Source organism: Amia ocellicauda, chromosome 14, assembly GCF_036373705.1.
Source record: "Amia ocellicauda isolate fAmiCal2 chromosome 14, fAmiCal2.hap1, whole genome shotgun sequence".
NCBI classification, from domain to species: Eukaryota; Metazoa; Chordata; class Actinopteri; order Amiiformes; family Amiidae; genus Amia; species Amia ocellicauda.
The window spans coordinates 20665576-20686285 of record NC_089863.1 but is presented as its reverse complement, the minus strand read 5'-3'; the positions used below and the strand labels follow the sequence as shown (position 1 = coordinate 20686285).

The following is a 20710-nucleotide window of genomic DNA, read 5'->3' as shown; positions in this document are numbered from 1 at the left end:
CATTAAATTAAATTAGCATTGTTTTTCATTGGCAGTTTGTTTTATTTTTAGTGTTTGTGACATCAGGAGACATTATGAACTGTCATAGGTTTTGTTTATACTTCATCTGAGAGTATTTTCTAATTTATATTTTTACTATTATAGTTTGGCATGAGCCTCTACAGTTGTATCTGCCAACAGCCTATTGCGCTTGCACTTCCTGTTCCTTGCCAACAACCCAGATAATATGAAACCGTTAAAATATATGATTGGTTTATTACAAAACAAATATCAATTATATAACTTTTGTAAACGTATGTGATATACACATATATATTATAGATAAAACAGGGTTGTTGATACAAAGTATAATACATCGAATACACATTTAATTTTGTCAGCTGCAAGTTAAAAGTTAAATATTTATTTAGCAAAACACATATTTAGGTTTCACTTATTTTTTAAATACCTAAAAAAATGGAAAATGGAGATTTAGCATAAATATTTTTAAATGTGGAAAAAAACACATTTTTTGTATTTTTTCAGATTGAACTAAATCTAAAAAAAGGTGTTAAATATGTCCCCCTGCACACACACACACACAAGCAGTCCCGTGCTTTATCTAGAGAGGTAAGCTCCTGTTCCTTTGGGTTTGTTGCAGAACATTTTTAATGTGCAGCTGCAGACTAATTTCAGCAGCAAAAGTTGTTGAAATTGGTACTAAGATCACATACTAGTGTAGTATGGAACTCCGCACTAATCGTGGGATAATCTGCAGTCAGTCTGCTGCTTTCAGTTCATTGCAATTGACCCTGACTGACTGAAAAGGTTGTTTACATACATAATGTGAAACAAGCAACACAAACACACTCTCAATGGTCACACTTTATTGATACTCTTTGAAAGACATTGTTCTTTAAAAAGGACTGCAACTGTTTATTAATGACTCAATAACTACAATAAACAGTAACACAGGGCTTACATCATACTGAGACGAAGAAAAACAAACAGAGGTCACAGTCAAAAGATGTGAGGAGTAGCATACTGAACTATTTGCAGAGGATATTGATAAGTCAAATAATGGAATTATTTAAAATAAAAATAATATATATATATCCAAACTTAATACAATGATGTTACTTCAATCCTAAATCACCTTAATCGCTTTACCCCTAGAACCCTTTTGCTTATTTCAATTTCTTCACAGTACATAGTTGCCAATTTTCTTTTTCCCCTCCGTTATTATGACAGCCTTGAATTGCTGCAATACTGAGCAAATAAACAATTAACAAATTGTGACCTAATTGTCTCTCTAGCTCAGGCTCTGCCAGAGTAAGGTTTTCATTCACACAACTTTATTATTAATTTAAAATTCGAATAATGCTGATTATCTGCAATACTCCTTCAAAGAGATAATCTGGAAAATTTGCCTGGTTTAGAGAGAACAGGTTCCAGTTGCCCACTGCCAAAGACTTATGAGAAACACATACACACTGTACATATATACACACTTTAAATCCAAACTATATTATGTACACAACTCTTATATACACTCCCATACACTGTACACCAGGAGGCCCCAGGCCAGGTCACAGAAAACCAGACAGGGCCGACTGGTTTTCATTTTATCCAAACTTTGGTTTAATTTTCGAAATGAATCCAGATTAGCATAATATTTCGCCCCTAATTGAAGCCCGGCTGGAGACTGCTGCTCTACAGCGTGTTCACAACCACAAGCAGCCCACCGATTCATTCAACACAAACTCACACTATATGGAGGGGCTGTTCACATGCGGTTTTAAACAAAGTTGTTGTTCTGAACAAAATGTCTCTATACTAATTAACCCAGTGTTTGATTATAGGATTGTTCCTGTAGCTCTGTATCTTGTATCTGACTGTATATCAGACACACATGCCAGCAGGTCACATGGTCTCCTTAAATCAACAATCTATACAGGGAAGTCTGCTGAACTGGTCCAATGTAATGTAATGTAATGTAATGAAATGTAAACCTGCTACACTGGGCGCCTACAGGACCAGGGCTGGTGCATACTAGAGACACACACATGCAGGTTTGATAGTAAAACGATATAACCAAACATGGGGATTTCACCCGCTCATCTACGCAGCATAGCAGATTCCGTCTGATGTGGAGCTGTGGTACCCAGTTCAGGAAAGGCTAGGAATCGCTCAAAATCACCCAATTAGCCAATAAAAGGAATGAGAGCCAGGAGACACTCAGGCCCTTGAGGACCTGAACTTCAGTGTTGTTAAGCAAGATACTGCGATATCAGCAGAAAGCTCACAGAACGGGTCACAGCTCTCACTTAGGCAGCCGCTGCTCTTAGGATCAATGGCAGATTTTCAAAAGCCTGAAAGGTCAGGAGCCCTCGACAAGCCAGAGGCCAGGCACTAAAGCAGTTATGTTACATATATTAATGCTGCAGCCATCTACTACATAATAGACTCTCGTGTACAGCTGGAATTCATTTTCCTGGCTGTGACACCTTTAACAATTTGAAGCCTGATTTCTTGTATATTCACAACAAACAAACATTTAAACACAACCCTGATCAGACATTATTTTAGGTGAAAACAACACTGACCTGACTTTATGAAATTATTGAATAGACCCAACACACACACACACACACCCGGTCCAACTACATACCACCCCAGCTCTGACTCAGTGGGTTCAGCCCAGTTCCCTCATTGCAGTCTGTGTTTCACTGCAGCACCACAGAGTGGATCAGGGTTACTCACAATTTTGGGGGGCACAGGAATGGTTGCTGCTGTTTATATCCTGCTAACTGACACACAGCAGCCCCACAGCTATTGTGAATACAGACAAGGAGCCCTGTGCCTTGCCCATCTATTGGGATATATTCACATTCGGGAGATAAAAAATAAAAGGTTTATAAGATCTTACACACAAGTAAAACGCTTAACAATGTTAGAGAACAGACAGACGGACACGATGGACAAGCACACTTCTAGAACGAAGAGATAGTGACAGCGGTCTGCTTAGAGAAAAGAAAAGTATTTTTTAAAATGGGTGGACAGACGGGAGAGAAGGGAAGAGGTACAGGCAAGGTAGGTGGATACAGAGGAAGAAAGCGAGGGGAATGGACAGACGAGGGGTTCTCAGTCCCAGCCATTGTCCTTGATCATGTGAGACACCTCTATGATGTATTTCCCCTCCTTGTACTTCTGACTGGACTCATAGGCCTGCTCCTGTAAAGACAAACAGCCAAAGAAAAAGCACACAAGTTACTCACAGACCTTTCACTTTCTATATACACACACAGCTGTCCGACACCGACACTGCATTTAGACACATATTATGGGATGCTCCGAGATGCCCGTTTCTGAACAGACAAAAATACACTGCTTTCAGACACAGAGTTCAGTCAAGTCCATAAACACAGACTACAACATAATCCAGTCCTGTCCAGACACACACAGCACAGTCGAGACACAATGCAGTCCAGAGAGAGACAGCCTAGTCTAGTTACACACAGTGTTATAGAGTCCAGTCCAGTCACATTAAGCACAGTCCAATCCCAATACTAATAGTACAGTACAATCTCATCCAGACAAACACACAATCCAGTTCTGCCCAGTCCAGACTCTTACAACATTGTACAGTCTAGTACTGACCCACTGAGAAACATACAGTCCAGTCCATCCTAATCTAGTCCAGTCCGGCCACAGAAACTCACGTATTTCCAGCCCAGCGTGGTGTTGCAGTTCTCACAGTAGATGTCGGCCACGGCATGGAGGCCGGTCAACAGCAGCCTTTCCTCCGCTGGTCCACAGCCCACATTCACACTAAGAGATGCAGAGAATGAGGGTTAAAACAGACACTGACTGACTCTACAGCACATTTCAAGAAGGAAATACAGAGGAGGCTGTTAGATAGAGGCTGTTATACAAACACACTGACAACTGGAACTAATATAGTCCATTTATACTGAACTCACTGAACAAGAGAGAGACAGATACTCACACTGAGTTGAACAGGTAGGCTCTTCCTTGACTTCCTTGAAAAGACTGTAAAACAAAGAGAGGCGTTTTTAAATATCATGAGGTGTCCACTGAGTTATCAACCAGCTCTTTAACATCAACTACAACTGGACAGACCAATACTAATCATATGAACATAAGAAAGTTTACAAACGAGAGGAGGCCATTCGCCCCATCGTGCTCGTTTGGTGTCCATTAATAACTAAGTGATCCAAGGATCCTATCCAGTCTATTTTTAAATGTTAACAAATTGTCGCTTCAACCACATCGCTGGGGAGTTTGTTCCAGATTGTGACGACTCTCTGTGTGAAGAAGTGTCTCCTGTTTTCTGTCTTGAATGCCTTGAAGCCCAATTTCCATTTGTGTCCCCGGGTGCGTGTGTCCCTGCTGATCTGGAAAAGCTCCTCTGGTTTGATGTGGTCGATGCCCTTCATCATTTTGAAGACTTGGATCAAGTCCCCACGTAGTCTCCTCTGTTCCAGGTGAAAAGGTTCAGGTTCCTCAGTCTCTCAGTAGGACTTTCCCTTCAGACCTGGAATAAGTCTGGTTGCTCTCCTCTGAACTGCCTCTAGAGCAGCGATATCTTTCTTGAAGTGTGGAGCCCAGAGCTGTCCATAGTATCCAGATGAGCTCTAACTAGTGCTAGGTCTAATCAGTTCGGTGTCACTGGGAGTCCAGTTATAATCAGAGTAAATGATAAAGCTCAGTCAGTCCAGTCCAGCTTGGAGAGGCTCAGACTGGGATCGGTGTCAGTAGTTGTGACACACCCTCCCTCCCTCCCTGCATTACCTTGGAGATGAGGTCATCGTGGTTGGCCAAGTGAGCGCGGCAGTGAACACAGCTGTACCGGCGATGGCAGCTGTCCAGGTAGGCCTGGAATGTCTTAGGTTTGGTCAGCTTCACCATCGCTGGGACCCTGCCGCCTGCGGGCAGATACAGAGGGTTGATACACACTGACTGGCCTTCTGCCCAGCACTACAATACTGTCCTCAAATCTGCGTTCATGGGGGTTAGTACAGAGTGGCCAACGGACAGGAGCCTACAGTACAATAACACTGCTGAGAAAGGGAGAGGGGGATAACTGACAAACCGCTGCACTGGACACCATAGCACATTCACTTTGCACTGAGAGTAACTGTAACAAAACACTGGCTTCAAACACTAATTTATTGAACACGTTTTCTCAATATTTGCCTTCAAGTGGTGGAATAAAGTACCCATGGAGTCATCAGGATCTCCCAGTCCTGATCCGTCTTGCAAAATGTTATAATAATTTGGTGGGTAAAAGCTTTATTTCAAATTAATCAAGGCAGTGCAGTCCAGGAACTGTATTCACCGGGGCTGCATCCCAAACCGCTCCCTTGCTCCCTCTTCCCTTTTGTGGTTACCTTTCCTTGTGGGGTGGGAGTAGTATGCTTGCCATCTTAAGGGGTGTCCCAGTTCCTTAGGGAACAAGTAAAGGGAGCTCTACGTTCCCTCCAATGCACCCTTCAACTGAGTGTACACAAGGGTTCATTTCTGCAGAGTTTTGTCCTAGGATTCCAAGTGGGAAAATAGGCAAACACAACAACTGTAGATATTGTACGGATATATAATAATGAAATGTGACACTGTATTTTAAAATTGTAACTAGATTAATAGTGGCAGGTATGGATGCTAGAGATGCCTTATAAACTTTTCCCAAGAAAGGATGATGTTGATGATGACATTAGAGCACTTAATCTATGTTCAGGATGTGCCACACAGGATCAATTGCTTGGAGCAGTAAGATATTTAAAAGTGTTCGAAAATCCTGCTGGAGAAAGGACTGCAATACAGTGCCACGACAAAATAAAAACCCTACAAATACAGTACAAGAAGGTTAAACATGGATTGCCGTTTGTCCTTTGGTGTCTCAAATGCACTTCATGCAGCAGCTGTGCCGAACAGAAATGAAATGCAAAGGCAGGCAGCCATGTGTGTACATGTACGGGTGTGGCAGGGACAGGCTGGGTGCTCCTACGTGTGGACAGGTGAAACAGTGTTATAATACTGGAGGCACTGCATCAAAACACTTGGAAAACACACTACCAGCAGTCACTCACTATACACACTATTTACTGGATCCACTGCACACACTTTGTGCACAGAAACCCTCAGCACCCACGTTGTCTGAGTATATTTATAGTTATATCATAAGCAAATCAATGGGGTCAGATTCACTTCTGTGAAAAGGGTTATTTTAATCTCATTTCCTGGTTCATGGAGAGAACACGGAATTGGCTTGAAGAAAAGCAACACAACTTCCTCCAAGTACAAGTACACAAATCAGCAATATATACAACTGCTACTGTCTATTACTACTACTACTAATTAATAATAATAATAATAATAATAATAATAATAATAATAATAATTTGTGTTTTATTAATTGAAGAACACACTTAGCCAATTAGAACGTGATCAACAGAACTCTTGGAATGTGTCAACAAAAATGGTAACAATATTATTATTATTATTATTATTATTATTATTATTGTACAAAGCTATTCTGTTGTCACTATACCTGCTGGTAATGCATCGACATGAAATACTAGATTACTGTTTAATGCATACGCTTTACAATAGGCTAATGAAAAATACGGCAAGATACTACAAAATAAATTCACACTGTCAGTCTCAGTTTACAGCACCACAGCGTCAACGAAAAGAAAACTTACCTTGTTGTGGTCTGGATGTCGCGGAGAAGAAGAAAAAAACAGTAACGTATAGCTACAATTAAAACGCAACTAAAATCAACAACTATATTATTAAAAATGTTAAAACATACGGGCGCACGGATCTATAACCGCGGAGGATGTGCTTGCACACGCAGACGTCTGAGAAATGCGCAGACACTCGTGCAGGCGTGCTCATCGGATTTGGCAAAAGGTAAACAAACGAACAAAAACATGCATGTAAACCCCAATTAGACTAACAGCCCCCTTTTAACGAGCCGTCTCTTTTCGCGTCTGCAAGAAAAGACGTGGAGTCCGGTTTCTAACGCGGCCAATGCACTAATTTGAAACACAAAGCTACACCGATGCGCCCGTACGAGTCGCGCAGCTGAGCTCCGTGTTTGTTTACAGCTCTCACCCTCTGTCGCACACCCCACACTGACCAATCACAGCGCAGGCCCGCCAGCGCAGAAACTAGGTCAGCCATTCAGCGTTCAGATCCCCCCCAGAGCCCATTACCTGCCTGTGTTTTCTTTCTCAAGCGGCCAATCAGAACCGTTTCCTCTTCCAACCAACACCAATTCGCCGTTTGTCGCACAAGACGGCGGCTCTCATTGGTCGGATTCGCCGCGCTGCCAGCCAATGGGAGCCGCGGTGGTCTTGCTGCGGCAGGCAGATAGCTAGGCGTGATGTTGTGCAGGAGGCGCTTTGTGGATGAGACACATTGTGGCTTAAATATTAACACCTATAGACTGGCGGGAGGTTATTTATTAACAGATATCCGTTGCTAAATCGTGTTTTGAAGGACTTTAGACCCACGTCCGTTATCGTTTTTAACCTACTAAACTGTTTAGCTCACTGTATTCAAATGTGTTATAAAAATAAATCTGTTCAAGTGCGCAGCTGCACGGTGGCTTATCGCACGTACAAGTGTGTTGGATAACTATATATATATATATATATATACAATGTTTATTACCAAAAGATGCGTCTTTTGTCCAATATGACGTACAGGACGTAAACAGTTCACACTGCTAAATGAAATACTAGTACCGATTGGTTTCATAGCAGCAATGATAATACACTGTTTGCTGTATACTGCAGCAGACTGCAGTGAGACAAAATACACATCATGGGACACAGCTAATAGGCTAGAGCTACAGCAAAGGAGATTAATGAGGGATGCCATATTTTCTAGACCCTATTATCCTGTATTTTTTGCAGTAGCATTGCAGGCAATAATTGTGTGAAGTGATCACTTATGTATTTATTTTATAAATGTTCATTTTAAAAAATATATTGACGATACTCTCCCATTAAAATAAAGTTTCCTTTGTTCTTAATTTGCTGTAGTTTGCTTTTCATTGGAACCATATTCATGTATTTGCATTGAATGTCTTACTTTTATGTGGACCTAAAAGTCTGCCAAATGAAAACAAGAAGTAAGTCTTTATTTATCTGACATGACCTCACGGAACTGTAGAAGTGACAACACATACACGAAGCTTTAAATAGATTACTGCTTAATGCATAAGCTATACAGAAATGACACATACAACAAGATACTACAGCTAAGAGGGTTAAATACTGAACTAAACAAAAGGTGCATGTTAGGATAGTGAGCCCCGTGCAGTGTGTCTGTTTCAGAGATAACAGTGACTCAATAGAGGACTCTGCTAATAAACTGATAGTCACTGGGGCTTAATCTGGATTGATAGGGAAGTTTAAAAAATAGCAAAAAAACCCCAACAAAAACAAAATCGCTCGACTTGACTAACCATTATCTGTATGTTTAAGAGTCTGATCACATGCTCCCTCCTTTCCAGCACCACATATGGCAGCACTTTGTTTTGTATGTGTATTTTGTAGTTGATTCTATGGTTTTTTCTCAGGACATGGGATAGGTCGAGAGAATTTTAACACATTTGACACGCAAAGAGAAAGAGTTACAGGCCACGAGAGACAGACAGACAGGGATGACAAACATAGAATGAGAGAGAGGTACAAAGCCACCTGGAAAAGCCAACATTAAAAAGTGAACATCTGTACTTTTATTTTGGTATCAATATTTCAATTGAGTTACAGCAACATGTTTATTATACATCTATACTGAAACAGTTTTACACTGTATGGGTTTAAAGCAAAATAACACACTGCACTCAGCTTCAACAGGAACTGCTTTTTATTCACTTACAAAGCTGTCGAACATGACTTTGATCTTTCTCAACTTACCAGTTTTCTCACTTCAGTCTGAGAATTCCTGAATTGAAAGCTGGAGATCCTCAGGTGTTTTGACAAAGATGACAATGTTATCACTAAATCGTAAGATGTTTAAATAAACTGACCTTAATCTTGTATGATTTTGGAGACTTATTGACATACTCCTTGGTCTAGTGTTAATGTTGATTTGGCATTTTTAGTTGCATATATATATGATGAGATTTATGTATGTTTCCTCAATGTTTTGCTTACATCACTGGATATATATGTATATATAGAATCAGATGCTTTCATGTAGTTGATCAAGCCCAGGTATAGCTTGTACCTGCCAATGATTGATCCAGCCCCCACCATTCTGCATGGTACTGCCCTTCTGAATATTGCATGTTCTCTTGGTTTGTCAAAGTCCAGGTGTTTTGAAGGTGATGTGTTCATTATTCTGTAAATACTTTGTATGGGATGGGAAGTAGCCGGTAACACTTTAAAATATGGTAGAGTGATTCCTCATGAATCAATATATGAATACCACAGGATTAAAAGATCCATGTCTCATGCACATCAGCTGAGTTATAATGTTGAGCACATGAACCCTAACCTCAACCCTAAACCTAAACCCAAAAGTGATTAACATCAGAGCTCAGATGAAATGCAAGACATATCCATGTGTTAATCCTGTGATATTCGCATATTTATTCATGAGGAATTACAGCACCTTATTATAAAATGCGATGCTTTTGGTGATTTGTTCCTCTCATTTCTCTTGCAGGTTCCATGGTGCTACTCATGATTTTGTCACATTTGTAATGTATCTAGGTCTTCTTCTTGTTCAGGAAGTAGACTATACTAAAGTAGGGCAGTACAATTTTATGTATGTTTGTAAGGATGTGGTCAGTTTAGCTTTTACCTCCATTGGAACTTCTCCAGGGTCAATTTTCTTATTTTCTGTAAGAGGGTTTATGAAAAATATGTGTTCTCTGCAAATTCCACCTATCTCCTCTTTCATTCCTGTCTCCATATCCATGCTTGCTTACTGATGTCTCATCATTGTTGTTTTCTAATTTTTGCATTGAAGTGTTCCATGATGAATTTAAAGTGTTGCCTACCTTTCTCATGGGCCTGTACTCTTTCTTCTTAGAAATGATCAATTTCTTGGACAATGTGAATTAGTTCTCTCTTTGTTAGAACATAAGAACATAAGAAAGTTTACAAACAAGAGGAGGCCATTCGACCCATTGTGCTCGTTTGGTGTTCATTAATATCTAAGTGATCCAAGAATCCTATCCAGTCTATTTTTAAATTTTCCCAAATTATCAGCTTCTACCACATCACTGGGGAGTTTGTTCCACATTGTGACGCCTCTCTGTGTGAAGAAGTGTCTCCTGTTTTCCGTTTTGAATGACATTCCCTTCAGACCTGGAATAAGTCTGGTTGCTCTCCTCTGAACTGCCTCTAGAGCAGCGATATCTTTCTTGAAGTGTGGAGCCCAGAACTGTCCACAGTATCCAGATGAGCTCTAACTAGTGCATTGTACAGTCTGAACATTACTGCCCTTGTTCTCAATTCTACACTTTTGACAATATACCCTAACACTCTGTTTGCCTTTTTTATTGCTTCCCCACATTGCTTGGATGGAGAAAGTGAGGAGTCCACATAGACTCCTAGGTCTTTCTCATGCGTTACTTCATCTAGTTCTATTCCTCCCATAGAGTAATTATAGTGGACATTTGTATTACCTGCATGTATTATCTTGCACTTGTCCACATTGAATTTCATTTGCCAGGTGTCGGCCCACAACTGAATATTATCTAAGTCCCTCTGAATAGCCTGTGCTGCCAAGATTGTATCTGCTGAGCCACCTATTTTAGTATCATCTGCAAATTTGACAAGTTTGTTAACTATCCCAGAGTCCAGATCATTAATATAGATTAGAAAAAGCAAAGGCCCTAGTACTGATCCCTGTGGAACTCCACTAACAACCTCACTCCAGTTAGAAGCGACTCCTCTAATCGACACCCTCTGCTTCCTATACATCAACCAGTTCATAATCCATCTACTTACATTACCCTGAATGCCTGCAGTTTCCAATTTGAGGATCAGTGTGGAACCTTATCAAAAGCTTTTTGGAAATCTAAGTATATCATATCATATGCTTTCACGTGATCTACAGCTGCAGTTGCATGTTCAAAAAATTCAAATAAATTAGTAAGACTTGATCTGCCTCATCTAAACCCATGTTGACTATCTCCAAGAATATGGTTTTCATTGAGATGCTCCTCTATTTTCTGTCTAATCATTTTTTCCAACATTTTACAGGTGATGCAGGGGAGACTGATTGGTCTGTAATTTCCTGGCTCAGTTTTGTCCCCTTTCTTGTGGATTGGTATGACATTTGCTGTCTTCCAGTCAGTTGGCACATCCCCTGTTCTAAGTGTCATTTGGAATAATTGAGTTAGCGGCCTATAAATAATTTCCCTCATTTCTTTAAGTACTGTTGGAAAAGTACTTAAAAAAGTACTTGTTGTTGATGGTGTATCAGAAGTTCTGTCAAATTCTATGTTGTTACTCTGTAGTAACTTATCTGACCATTGTTTTTGCAATGATAAAATGTAATATGTCCCCTCAATCTGAATAGTTCTTTCACAAGGGCCAAATTTGTTGGTACCCTTACAGCTCATTGAAATAATTCTTCATTCCTCCTGAAAAGTGATGAAATTAAAAGCTATTGCATCATGTATACTTGTATGCCTTTGATATGCCATAGAATAAAGCAAAGAAGCTGTGAAAAGAGATAAACTATTGCTCATTCTACAAAGATATTCTAAAATGGCCTGGACACATTTGTTGGTAACCTTTAGAAAAGATAATACATAATTGGATTATAGTGATATTCCAAACTAGTTTCTTTAATTAGTATCACACATGTCTCCAATCTTGTAGTCAGTCATTCAGTCTATTTAAATGGAGGAAAGTAGTCACTGCGCCGTTTGGCATCATTGTGTTCACCACACTGAACATGGACCAGAGAAAGCAAAGGAGAGAGTTGTCTGAGGAGATCAGAGAGAAAATAATACACAGGCATGGTAAAGGTAAAGGCTACAGGACCATCTCCAAGCAGCTTGATATTCCTGTGACAACAGTTGCAAATATTATTAAGAAGTTCAAGGTCCACGGAACTGTAGCCAACCTCCCTGGGCGCGGCCGCAAGAGGAAAATCGACACCAGATTGAACAGAAGGATAGTGCGAATGGCAGAAAAAGAACCAAGGATAACTGCCAAAGAGAGGCAAGCTGAACTCCAAGCTAATCGCACCATCCGTCACTTTTTGAGCGAAAGTGGCCTTCATGGAAGAAGAATTATGTTTTCCTGAACGGCACCCCATAAACACCTTTCAAATAATATATGACCTCTCAATATGGTAACTAACCACTATGTGATACTACTATTGCAAATATGGCTATGACCAATGATTGTAATACCACACTTTCTTTCCACAATACCACAATCTGAGCGGTTTCTGTAACGTTAAAACTACATTTGAATATTTGTATTACACAGAGATTATAATAAACTGTGAAACCACCCTGGACCCCGGGGGAATAAAATTACGGGGCGGACACAGATGACTGCTGTTCCCCCCCATGACTGGATGAAACGGGAAGTCCCCAGCTTCCTGGTGTGGAGAGGCAAGGTGGAGAGCCTGGGAGAAGAGTGCCGTAACAGACTTTGTCTATGGACCTTGGATTGTCTATGGATTACGCCGGACTTGTTTGATTGCCAGAGTGTGTACTGTGTTTGTCATTATTATTAGTTCTCCGTTTAGTTAGGGAACTGTGTCACATGTTCAGTTTAGGCTCGAGAGGAGCTAGGTTTTGGTTTCTGTTTTGTTCGTCTCTTTGTTTTGCCTCACCACGCACGGTCTAAATAAACCTGCAATTATTTCACCATACTCCCCTGCCTTGTTGTTTCCTTAAACCCCGCCGGAGAGCCCCAGATGCCGTGCCAAATCGCCTACGGTGTCACTAAACATACAGCAGAATAGTCCTCTTACAATATGGGGCTATAGTAAAAATACATTAGAATCAGAATATTAGAGAAATATAGAAATTAGATTGACAAGGTAACAGTTTATTACCACAGACTCTGAAGTTCAGTCATATACGACATCTCATTATACTTACAAGAAGCATAAAATAAGATAAACAAGTTCAGCACAGCAAGTCAGGAAGGAACATTTTACTGCAATACTACATTGTTCTTTACCATATTATATAGGATTATATTGATTTATATTGCACTGTACTGTACCACACTATATCATCCTGTACTTTACTATATTGTATTGTCTTGTACTGTATTGTGTTGCGTTGTATTGTATTGTGTTGTCCAGTGTCATTTATTCTCTCCCGTGCAGTTCCCTGCCCCTGTCTTTTCTCATTTTAACACATTACTAGCACGCTTTTCAATAGGGTTCAACTAAAAAGTTGTTTGCAAAGTGATGTCTAAAGCTTGATTTATGTAATTGACTTTAGAAAGTGATACATTTCTTTTTTAATAAAGCCTTGAGAGGAGTTTATATATTACATCATATTTGTTTATGACATATTTTATTGTAATATATTGTATACTACACAATTTATTACATTATTTCCGCTTGTGTCCAACCGGAGTTTATAACCAATCCTATCGAGTTTCTTTTGAGATATTCTGCTCAACTCACAGACAATTTAGACTATATCAATTGAAATATAATGGGATTTGATGCTGGTGAAGTGCCGACTGGGAGTGGGGGGGCTGACCAAGTGCTGAAGGGCGTTCTATGACATTGCTATTGGCTCGGTGGGGGCCTGGGGGGTGGGTGACTGCGGAGGTAGTCCCGGAGACGTGAAGGGTAGTCAGTCATTACGCCTGTTGCCCCGAGAGAGAAGGCTGTTTGGAAATCCTGGTCCTCATTACACACAAACAGCTGGACCTGGAAGAAAAAGGGGGAAAGAGTGTGAGTGTGAGAGAGAGAGAAAGCAATGGTTTTCTATGATCACTATAATACTAACAATGATGATGACAATGACGAAGGTGTCTTACCTGTATTCCTCTCTCCACCAGGTGTTTCAACAAAGCCGAGGGTAGCATCAATCTGGAAATGAAGAGGAGGAGGAAGAAGATTACTATAGGTCATGGGCAGAAACAGTGTGACAAACTAATTGGTCAATTAGCTCAAGCTGCTGTGAATAGAAAAGAGGTGCAGATTCATAATAATAATAAATCCCTTACTTTTCCATCAGATAAGTGACAATTCTGTTCCTCATGATGGGAGATGACGGAATATAGGTCCTAGACAGTGAGAGAGAGAAACAGAGAAAGTGAGTAGAGTGGAAAAGAGAAACAGACAGTGGGAAGGGAGGGAGAACATATATAGACATACTTAAAGCTCACCACAAAACACAATTCACTTTATGTCATGCTCTGATCAATAATCATCTGTTGTATTCTATGAGGCTGTAAAGTTTCAGCAGGGTTTTATATCCTTATGAAAGTCTACCCCAGAAAATCTACCACAGGATTTTAAAAATTGTTTTACTGTGGTATCAGCACAGTTGTAGAATACATTCCTATGGGTTCAACACGCCTGCACTGGACCATGGGAATACCATGGACTATGGTATGATAAAGGCATGTTTGCCATGGTAGATCAGTGGAGTAAAACACAGTGAAAGCATATTAAAACCACAGGCTACAACCATAGTAAAACGATGTTAATATTGGAAAATTCCTATAGTATATGTGTAGACAGACACAGTTACAGATAAACACACACATACACACCCAACCAATCACAGAGACGGACAGACTACCATTCTACATGTACTACATTCCAACATTTCAGTAGTATGCAGTGTGCATATTGAACGCAGTATATGAATGTGTAGTATGATAAGAGTACCCGTATGGCTTGCTACATTCGTCAAAATATACAGTGAATACTGCATCCCATTATGCTTCACGTGCCCGTATGTCCTGTGACATAGATGTCGTTTAGATAAAAACAAAAAACAAAACATTCCGTAGGGTTAAAAACAACCATATGTTGTTAAAAACTACTTTTTTAATCAGGAAAAAACAATAAACGTAACAAATGATCTATACAATTAGCTATGTAGTTACATTTGAATTCCAGAGAGCTTCTCTCATCGGTAGATTTCTCCACCTTTTTTCCCCCAAAGTGAATGGTACGTTGTCAGACAGTGAAGCATGATGGGATAACTACCTCCTCTCCACTCTCCTTCCTCCAGAGCCGCTCCTTCTCATCTCTGACCCCTAAGTGGTGGAACGACCTGCCCACCGAAGTCAAAACAGCAGAGTCCCTGACCTCCTTCCGGCACTTACTCAAGACGCATCTCTTCCCACAGCACTTGTAATATTAGTCCTCTATCCCTGCTAGACAGCACTTCACAGTTTTATTATGCCTCTTGCGTTCTTCATTGTTTTCCTCCTTGCTCCCTTTCCCGTAGCCCTGGTCTGTGATCCTACATCTTGACAGCACTTAGCTTTCACCGTAATGATTGATGCCTTGTACTTCACTGTATTTTTGCACTTTGTTTGCACTTATGTTTGCCCTGGATAAGGGCTTCTGCCAAGAAATAAAAATAAAAATAAAAATAATAATAATAATAATAATAATAATAATAATAATAATAATAATGCAGTATTCATTGTAGTGAGCTCTGGTTGTATACAGCATATTTTGGTGAATGTAGCCAACCATCTGGATACTTTTACCATACTACAAATTCAACTTTCTGAAATGTTGGTATGCAGTACGTGTAGTATGGGTAGTATGCAGTTTCGAATACAGCCACACTCAAGCAATCACAGACACAGACAGACCCAGACTGACCGGTTGATGACACAGGGCAGGTACATCTGCAGGAAGCTCTCTGGGAGTGGAGTGAAGGGCAGCAGACCACAGTAATACAGCAGCAGCAACTGAACCCCCCTGGGTACTGAGAACATGAAAGGCATAGAGGGGTTCTACTGACAGAGCGAGAGAGGAAGGAAGGGAGGGAGAGAGTTACATTTAGGGTTTGTGTAAAATGTTTTTATTCTAATTTATTAGTTTCTTTGCGCTGTTCTGTTGGCACTGGGATTCTGTGAGTATCACGTAAGATAGAGTGAACCTTTTTAAGGGTTAACTGACCTAATACAGGTCCTAGAGTCACCCCAACACACAGATTAATACAGACTTTGACATAGACTAGCATTTGCACAGACAGACCTCTTTCCGGCACTTTTTCAGGATGTGGGATTTCATGCTGGCCCACACCGTGATGTCCTCTCTGTTATACTTTTTCACTAGAGAGGACACCTGGGAAGGGAGGAGGGAGAGAGAGAGCAAGCAGGGTTAATATAGAAAGAAAGACTGACTGAATGGGTTGTTCATTAAAAAAGTACTGAGCGAGAGGGACTTAAAAGACAGACAGGGACAGAGATAGGGCTAGCCACCTCCTTGATGAGTCTCTCGTTGTCCTCCTTGATCTCTGTGTTGACAGGCGTGTGGGGGAACTTCCGGAACACGTCCTCCAGGAGAGGAAACTTCCTGTCTGTCCCTGTGCTGTACCGCCCTGAGACACACACAGACACACGGTCACTGAGAGACAGAGAGATGCAGGCACACACACACACACACACACACACACACACACACACAGAGGGACTCTCACGCTGATATACGCAGACAGACGCACACACACACACTTGCACAGACACAGATAGGGACTCACCATCATAAAAGGTGACCTCCAGTCTGTCTTTGTACAGAGGTAATTCCTGAAACAACCACAATAATAATAATAATAATAATAATAATAATAAGTCATAGTAGTACAGTGACACTGGAGGACTGTAGTAGCAGTACAGTAGAATAGCCCTGTTACATTAGGGGACAGTAGTAAATGTACAGTAGAATTGACATAATGGTAATTATGCAGATCGTGGGATAATGTTGGTAGGGAGTTGGCAGGGATGACACTGGTGAGGTGAAAGTGTCGACTGACCTCCAGGTTCAAGTCAGAGACATCTACATCTCTGCCTGTCTGTCTGTGTAGGTTCTCATCATGTGACACAATCACATGACCATCACGGGTCAAGTGGCAGTCCAGCTCCAGTAGCTCGGTACCGCAGTCCACTGCACTGACAGAGAGAGAGAGAGAGAGAAGGGGGTTAGTTAATACAGTATATTAGAGTATATACACTCTGAATGACTGCTTGGACATTGTGGTCCACTAACACTACACTGAGAGAGAAGGAGGGAAGTAGAGAGAGAAAGGTGATGCAGACTTACTTAGTGAAAGCTTCCATTGTGTTCTCTATTCTCTCTCCTCCTCCTACAGACACAAAGAAAACACGGTCTTACATGGCAATGACAGTCTCATTAGGGGAAAAGTCAGTCAACGGCGTATTCATTACTTATTCAGCATATGTATCAGTGAGTGTACTTCTTCAGAGACAGACGTGCGTGCAGTGTGTCAGTGTGTCAATGTGTCAATGTGTCAATGTGTCAGTGCGTCAGTGTGTCAATGTGTGGTACCTCCTCGGTGAGAGATGTGAGTGGCATAGAAGGCCGTGCGTTTCTTCTTGTGCAGGAGTTGAGGGTTCTTTAGGAAGAACAGAGAGGTGAGGGTGTATCCCCCTATGGCTGGGAGGAGGTAGTACATGTAACTGGACATCCTCAATTGCAGCCTTCACACCTGTCCAACACACCAGAATAATCATCATCATCTTCATAATAAAATAATAATACAATATTTATTATTACAAAATCCTTAGAAAAATTACATGCATCATGATTAATACATGATATAACATACAATAAACGAATACAATGCAAATATGAATGTACTGTTAAAAGAAAATCATAATGAATTAGAATAAAATAATGATACAATCTGGTATATAATCAACAAACTATAATGTTTTATTATTATTTAAAATTAGAAAAAATACGTAAGAAACCCAATTATACCAAATTAAATATAGTGTACAGATTGAAAAAATATTTTGTAATGATCAAACACTGCATATCCTTATACAAACCTAATATACCATATAATTATAATAATATAAAAATCATACTGTAAAATGAACAGTTGAAGTTCAAACAACACACTGCTTAAAAATGTTTTCAAACTTACCCAGAAAGAAAGTCGTGAAGCTTTATCAGCTTAAAAATAAAGATGATAATAAAATCCTTTTAAAAGTTGTCAAATCACAAGAAATTGAAGAAAAACTAAGTTTACTGTCCCTTAATTCTATTAACAAAAATGAATAGTTCCAACCCCTCCGTGGCCAGTGTGTGTAGATAAATACACAGGAGGAATGCCACACTCTAACAAACAGGAATGCAGAAAAAAAACAACCAAGAAAAAAAAAAAAACTTGTTTGGTAGGTATGCTAATAAAGCCGTTTGAAACAGTGCTGCAATGGCCTGCCTGCCCCCCTCTCTCTCTCTCTCTCCCTCTCTCTCTCAGGATATATCCCTCCCTTGCTCCCTGCCTCTCTCGGTGTGGTTATGGTGCTGTAGTGTCCACCGAATCCCTTCCTCTCTCCATGCAGTCTTCATATGGTGGGTGGTATCCAATCAGTCAGTCAGTGTTTCTGCATTACACACCCCTTTCTCGCTCTCTTTCAGACCAGCCTAGTTCTCACACACAAGACAGGTGTGTCATGTGTCTGTGTGAGTTGCACATGATTGTGTGTGTGTGTGCATGTGCAAGTAACTGCTAGTGGTTTTACTGAGGACCAGATACAGCATTGTGCTCTTTCATTAATCGTTACTGTTCATTAAGTGTCTGTAACCGGATATCGTACACCGCCTGAGTTTACAGTGAGCTGGATCACTTATTAAGAGGATATAATTAGCTGTTAATTGACAGTGACAGAGCAGTATGAGACAAAGAAGGACTAGGATGATTTCACCGTGAACTGGGTTAGTTATTAAATGAGATTGGAATCAGCCATCCATAGACATTGTTTTATTGTTGTGTTATCTGCCTGTTTGAGAGAAAGGCTGGGTGGTTAAATAGACACACACACACACGCCCCCTCAATCTCACGTTCTCTCTCACCGAAACAAACCCTGTCAGCACTGCCATTGTCCTCCATTGTATAGTTCTGCTGAGAGGGAGACCTGGCACTTATTCAGAGGGATAGTGAACAAAATGGAGGTATATGCAACAAAATGTACACACACCTCACCTTATTCCAATGTAAATGTGTTGTGGTGTCTGGTCACATAGGCCCATGTGTTCAAATCATTTTTTGAAATATATTCCACAAATAAACATTAATCAATCGTCGCTACAAAGTGTATATACTGTTTAGATCTGAATGTAAATATTTCTGGCTCAGTAGAGGAGAATGCATTACTATACTGGACTAGTTCTGCAATTACCCATAATTCCCTAAACTGTTATACCAAACTGGGCTGTAGTACCTCTACTGCACTGCACTGCACTGTACTGTAATACTCCTGCTTCATTAAACTATCACACTATCAGGTAGAAGTGCATTACAGATACTGCAGTAAACTTTACTGCATAGTTGTAGTGCTAATATTAATACAGCAGTAAACTGTACTGTACTAGAATCTCCCTGTTGTACTGAACTGTGCTGGCCTGTGTGTGGCGTTCGTGTCTCAGCTCCTGGGCCTCTGGTTTGACGCTAGCCGTGGGCACCTGCCTTTGTAGAGCTTGCATGTTCTCCCAGGGGCCACATGGGTTTTTCAATGGGCGATATTTAGCTGGATGAACTGAATACATAATTGTTCCAGAATGGATTATAGACAGCTTGATTTTAACATGGTATATAGTAAGAAGTTGTACTTTAAACTCTTTAGGTAAATATAGGAAATAGATAGGAATACATTCATAAACTAAATTATATTTCATATTCTACAATAAAGGATAAACTGTAATTTTGAGATCATGTGTTTTTAGAGGGTGTGACCCAGATTGCAACCAGCAATGATACAATGCAAACCCAACCTATTCCTAAATGGCCACACACACTTACCCCTCAGATCCTGTGACAGCATATCCAGCCCCCAACTTCCTTCTGGTTGCAGGTCCTATGCTCTAACCACTAACCATCGCTCAGTTGCTCAGTGCAGTGTGACCGGAGCATCTAGTCAGTCTGCGTGTACTAACCCACCTTCTCTCTCTCCATCTGACTCAAGGGGACTCCTACACCAGCGATCATACAGGCTGAAGAGTAACAATAAATGTGGGTTTGAACATTCCCGTGGAAGAAGGGAAAGAATTTGCCAAGTCGCAGCTTGCAGGGACAGGATTCATCCCACTCTGCCCCGGAGATGCGGTCAGACCGGATAGACGGCTCCCAGCTCCTGGAAGCACTGACAGGGAATGGAGAACTCTGGAGTCAACATGACAGAACGGGAGACCAGCACCAGTCTACATCCACGACGGCACAGGCTTAAGGGGAGAGGATACACAATCAGCTTATTGGGAGTGGCAGAACCACAAACATGCAACACACACACTCTTACAAAAGCACAAGTGCCAAAGGATTGGGACAAGCGGTGCACTACACTACAAATGGCAGCCATCCAAGTGTTTTTAATAGAAGGCCATATATAATTGAAGAGGACAGGCCCAAACCCCTTGAAAGACAATCACACGTTGGAGTATAGCACAATTTCTAGCGCAATACAGCACACAGGAACAATGCATCTATAAAGAGATGGATGCAGATATTGTTCAAATACCTTGTTAAAAATT

At 40.7% G+C, this 20710-nt stretch overlaps 2 protein-coding genes across 3 annotated transcripts; both read right to left on the bottom strand.

Annotated features, from left to right (window-relative positions):
• Nucleotides 1-851: 851 nt before the first annotated feature.
• Nucleotides 852-7119, bottom strand: ypel3 (yippee-like 3). The gene is made up of 5 exons (XM_066722030.1): nt 6705-7119; nt 4795-4928; nt 3989-4032; nt 3702-3810; nt 852-3213 (listed from the first exon to the last, which is right to left on the bottom strand). Exons 2-5 carry the CDS (start codon nt 4909-4911, stop codon nt 3124-3126), a joined length of 360 nt encoding a protein of 119 aa, XP_066578127.1. The 5' UTR covers nt 4912-4928; nt 6705-7119; the 3' UTR covers nt 852-3123.
• A 5911-nt stretch (nt 7120-13030) lies between these two features.
• On the bottom strand, nt 13031-20183 carry LOC136767903 (lysophospholipase D GDPD3). 2 transcript variants are annotated; one of them, XM_066721974.1, is made up of 11 exons: nt 19986-20183; nt 17503-17662; nt 17257-17299; nt 16970-17105; nt 16697-16742; nt 16419-16537; nt 16192-16281; nt 15814-15947; nt 14190-14249; nt 14001-14052; nt 13031-13890 (listed from the first exon to the last, which is right to left on the bottom strand). In XM_066721974.1, exons 2-11 carry the CDS (start codon nt 17639-17641, stop codon nt 13747-13749), a joined length of 963 nt encoding a protein of 320 aa, XP_066578071.1. In that variant the 5' UTR covers nt 17642-17662; nt 19986-20183; the 3' UTR covers nt 13031-13746. The 2 variants fall into 2 exon arrangements, with proteins under 2 accessions (XP_066578071.1, XP_066578070.1); XM_066721973.1 differs by lacking the exon at nt 19986-20183 and adding an exon at nt 18107-19145.
• Nucleotides 20184-20710: the final 527 nt, after the last annotated feature.

Coding starts and splice junctions, on each gene's coding strand:
- ypel3 (XM_066722030.1), bottom strand. CDS start 4,911: ATGGTGAAGCTGACCAAACCTAAGACATTCCAGGCCTACCTGGACAGC. Junction 4,033..4,794: donor ACGATGACCTCATCTCCAAG/GTAATGCAGGGA, acceptor TTTGTTTTACAG/TCTTTTCAAGGAAGTCAAGG. Junction 3,214..3,701: donor CCACGCTGGGCTGGAAATAC/GTGAGTTTCTGT, acceptor TTGTCTTTACAG/GAGCAGGCCTATGAGTCCAG.
- LOC136767903 (XM_066721974.1), bottom strand. CDS start 17,641: ATGTCCAGTTACATGTACTACCTCCTCCCAGCCATAGGGGGATACACC. Junction 16,743..16,969: donor TCTCTGACTTGAACCTGGAG/GTCAGTCGACAC, acceptor TGGTTGTTTCAG/GAATTACCTCTGTACAAAGA. Junction 15,948..16,191: donor TGAAAAAGTGCCGGAAAGAG/GTCTGTCTGTGC, acceptor CTCTGTCAGTAG/AACCCCTCTATGCCTTTCAT.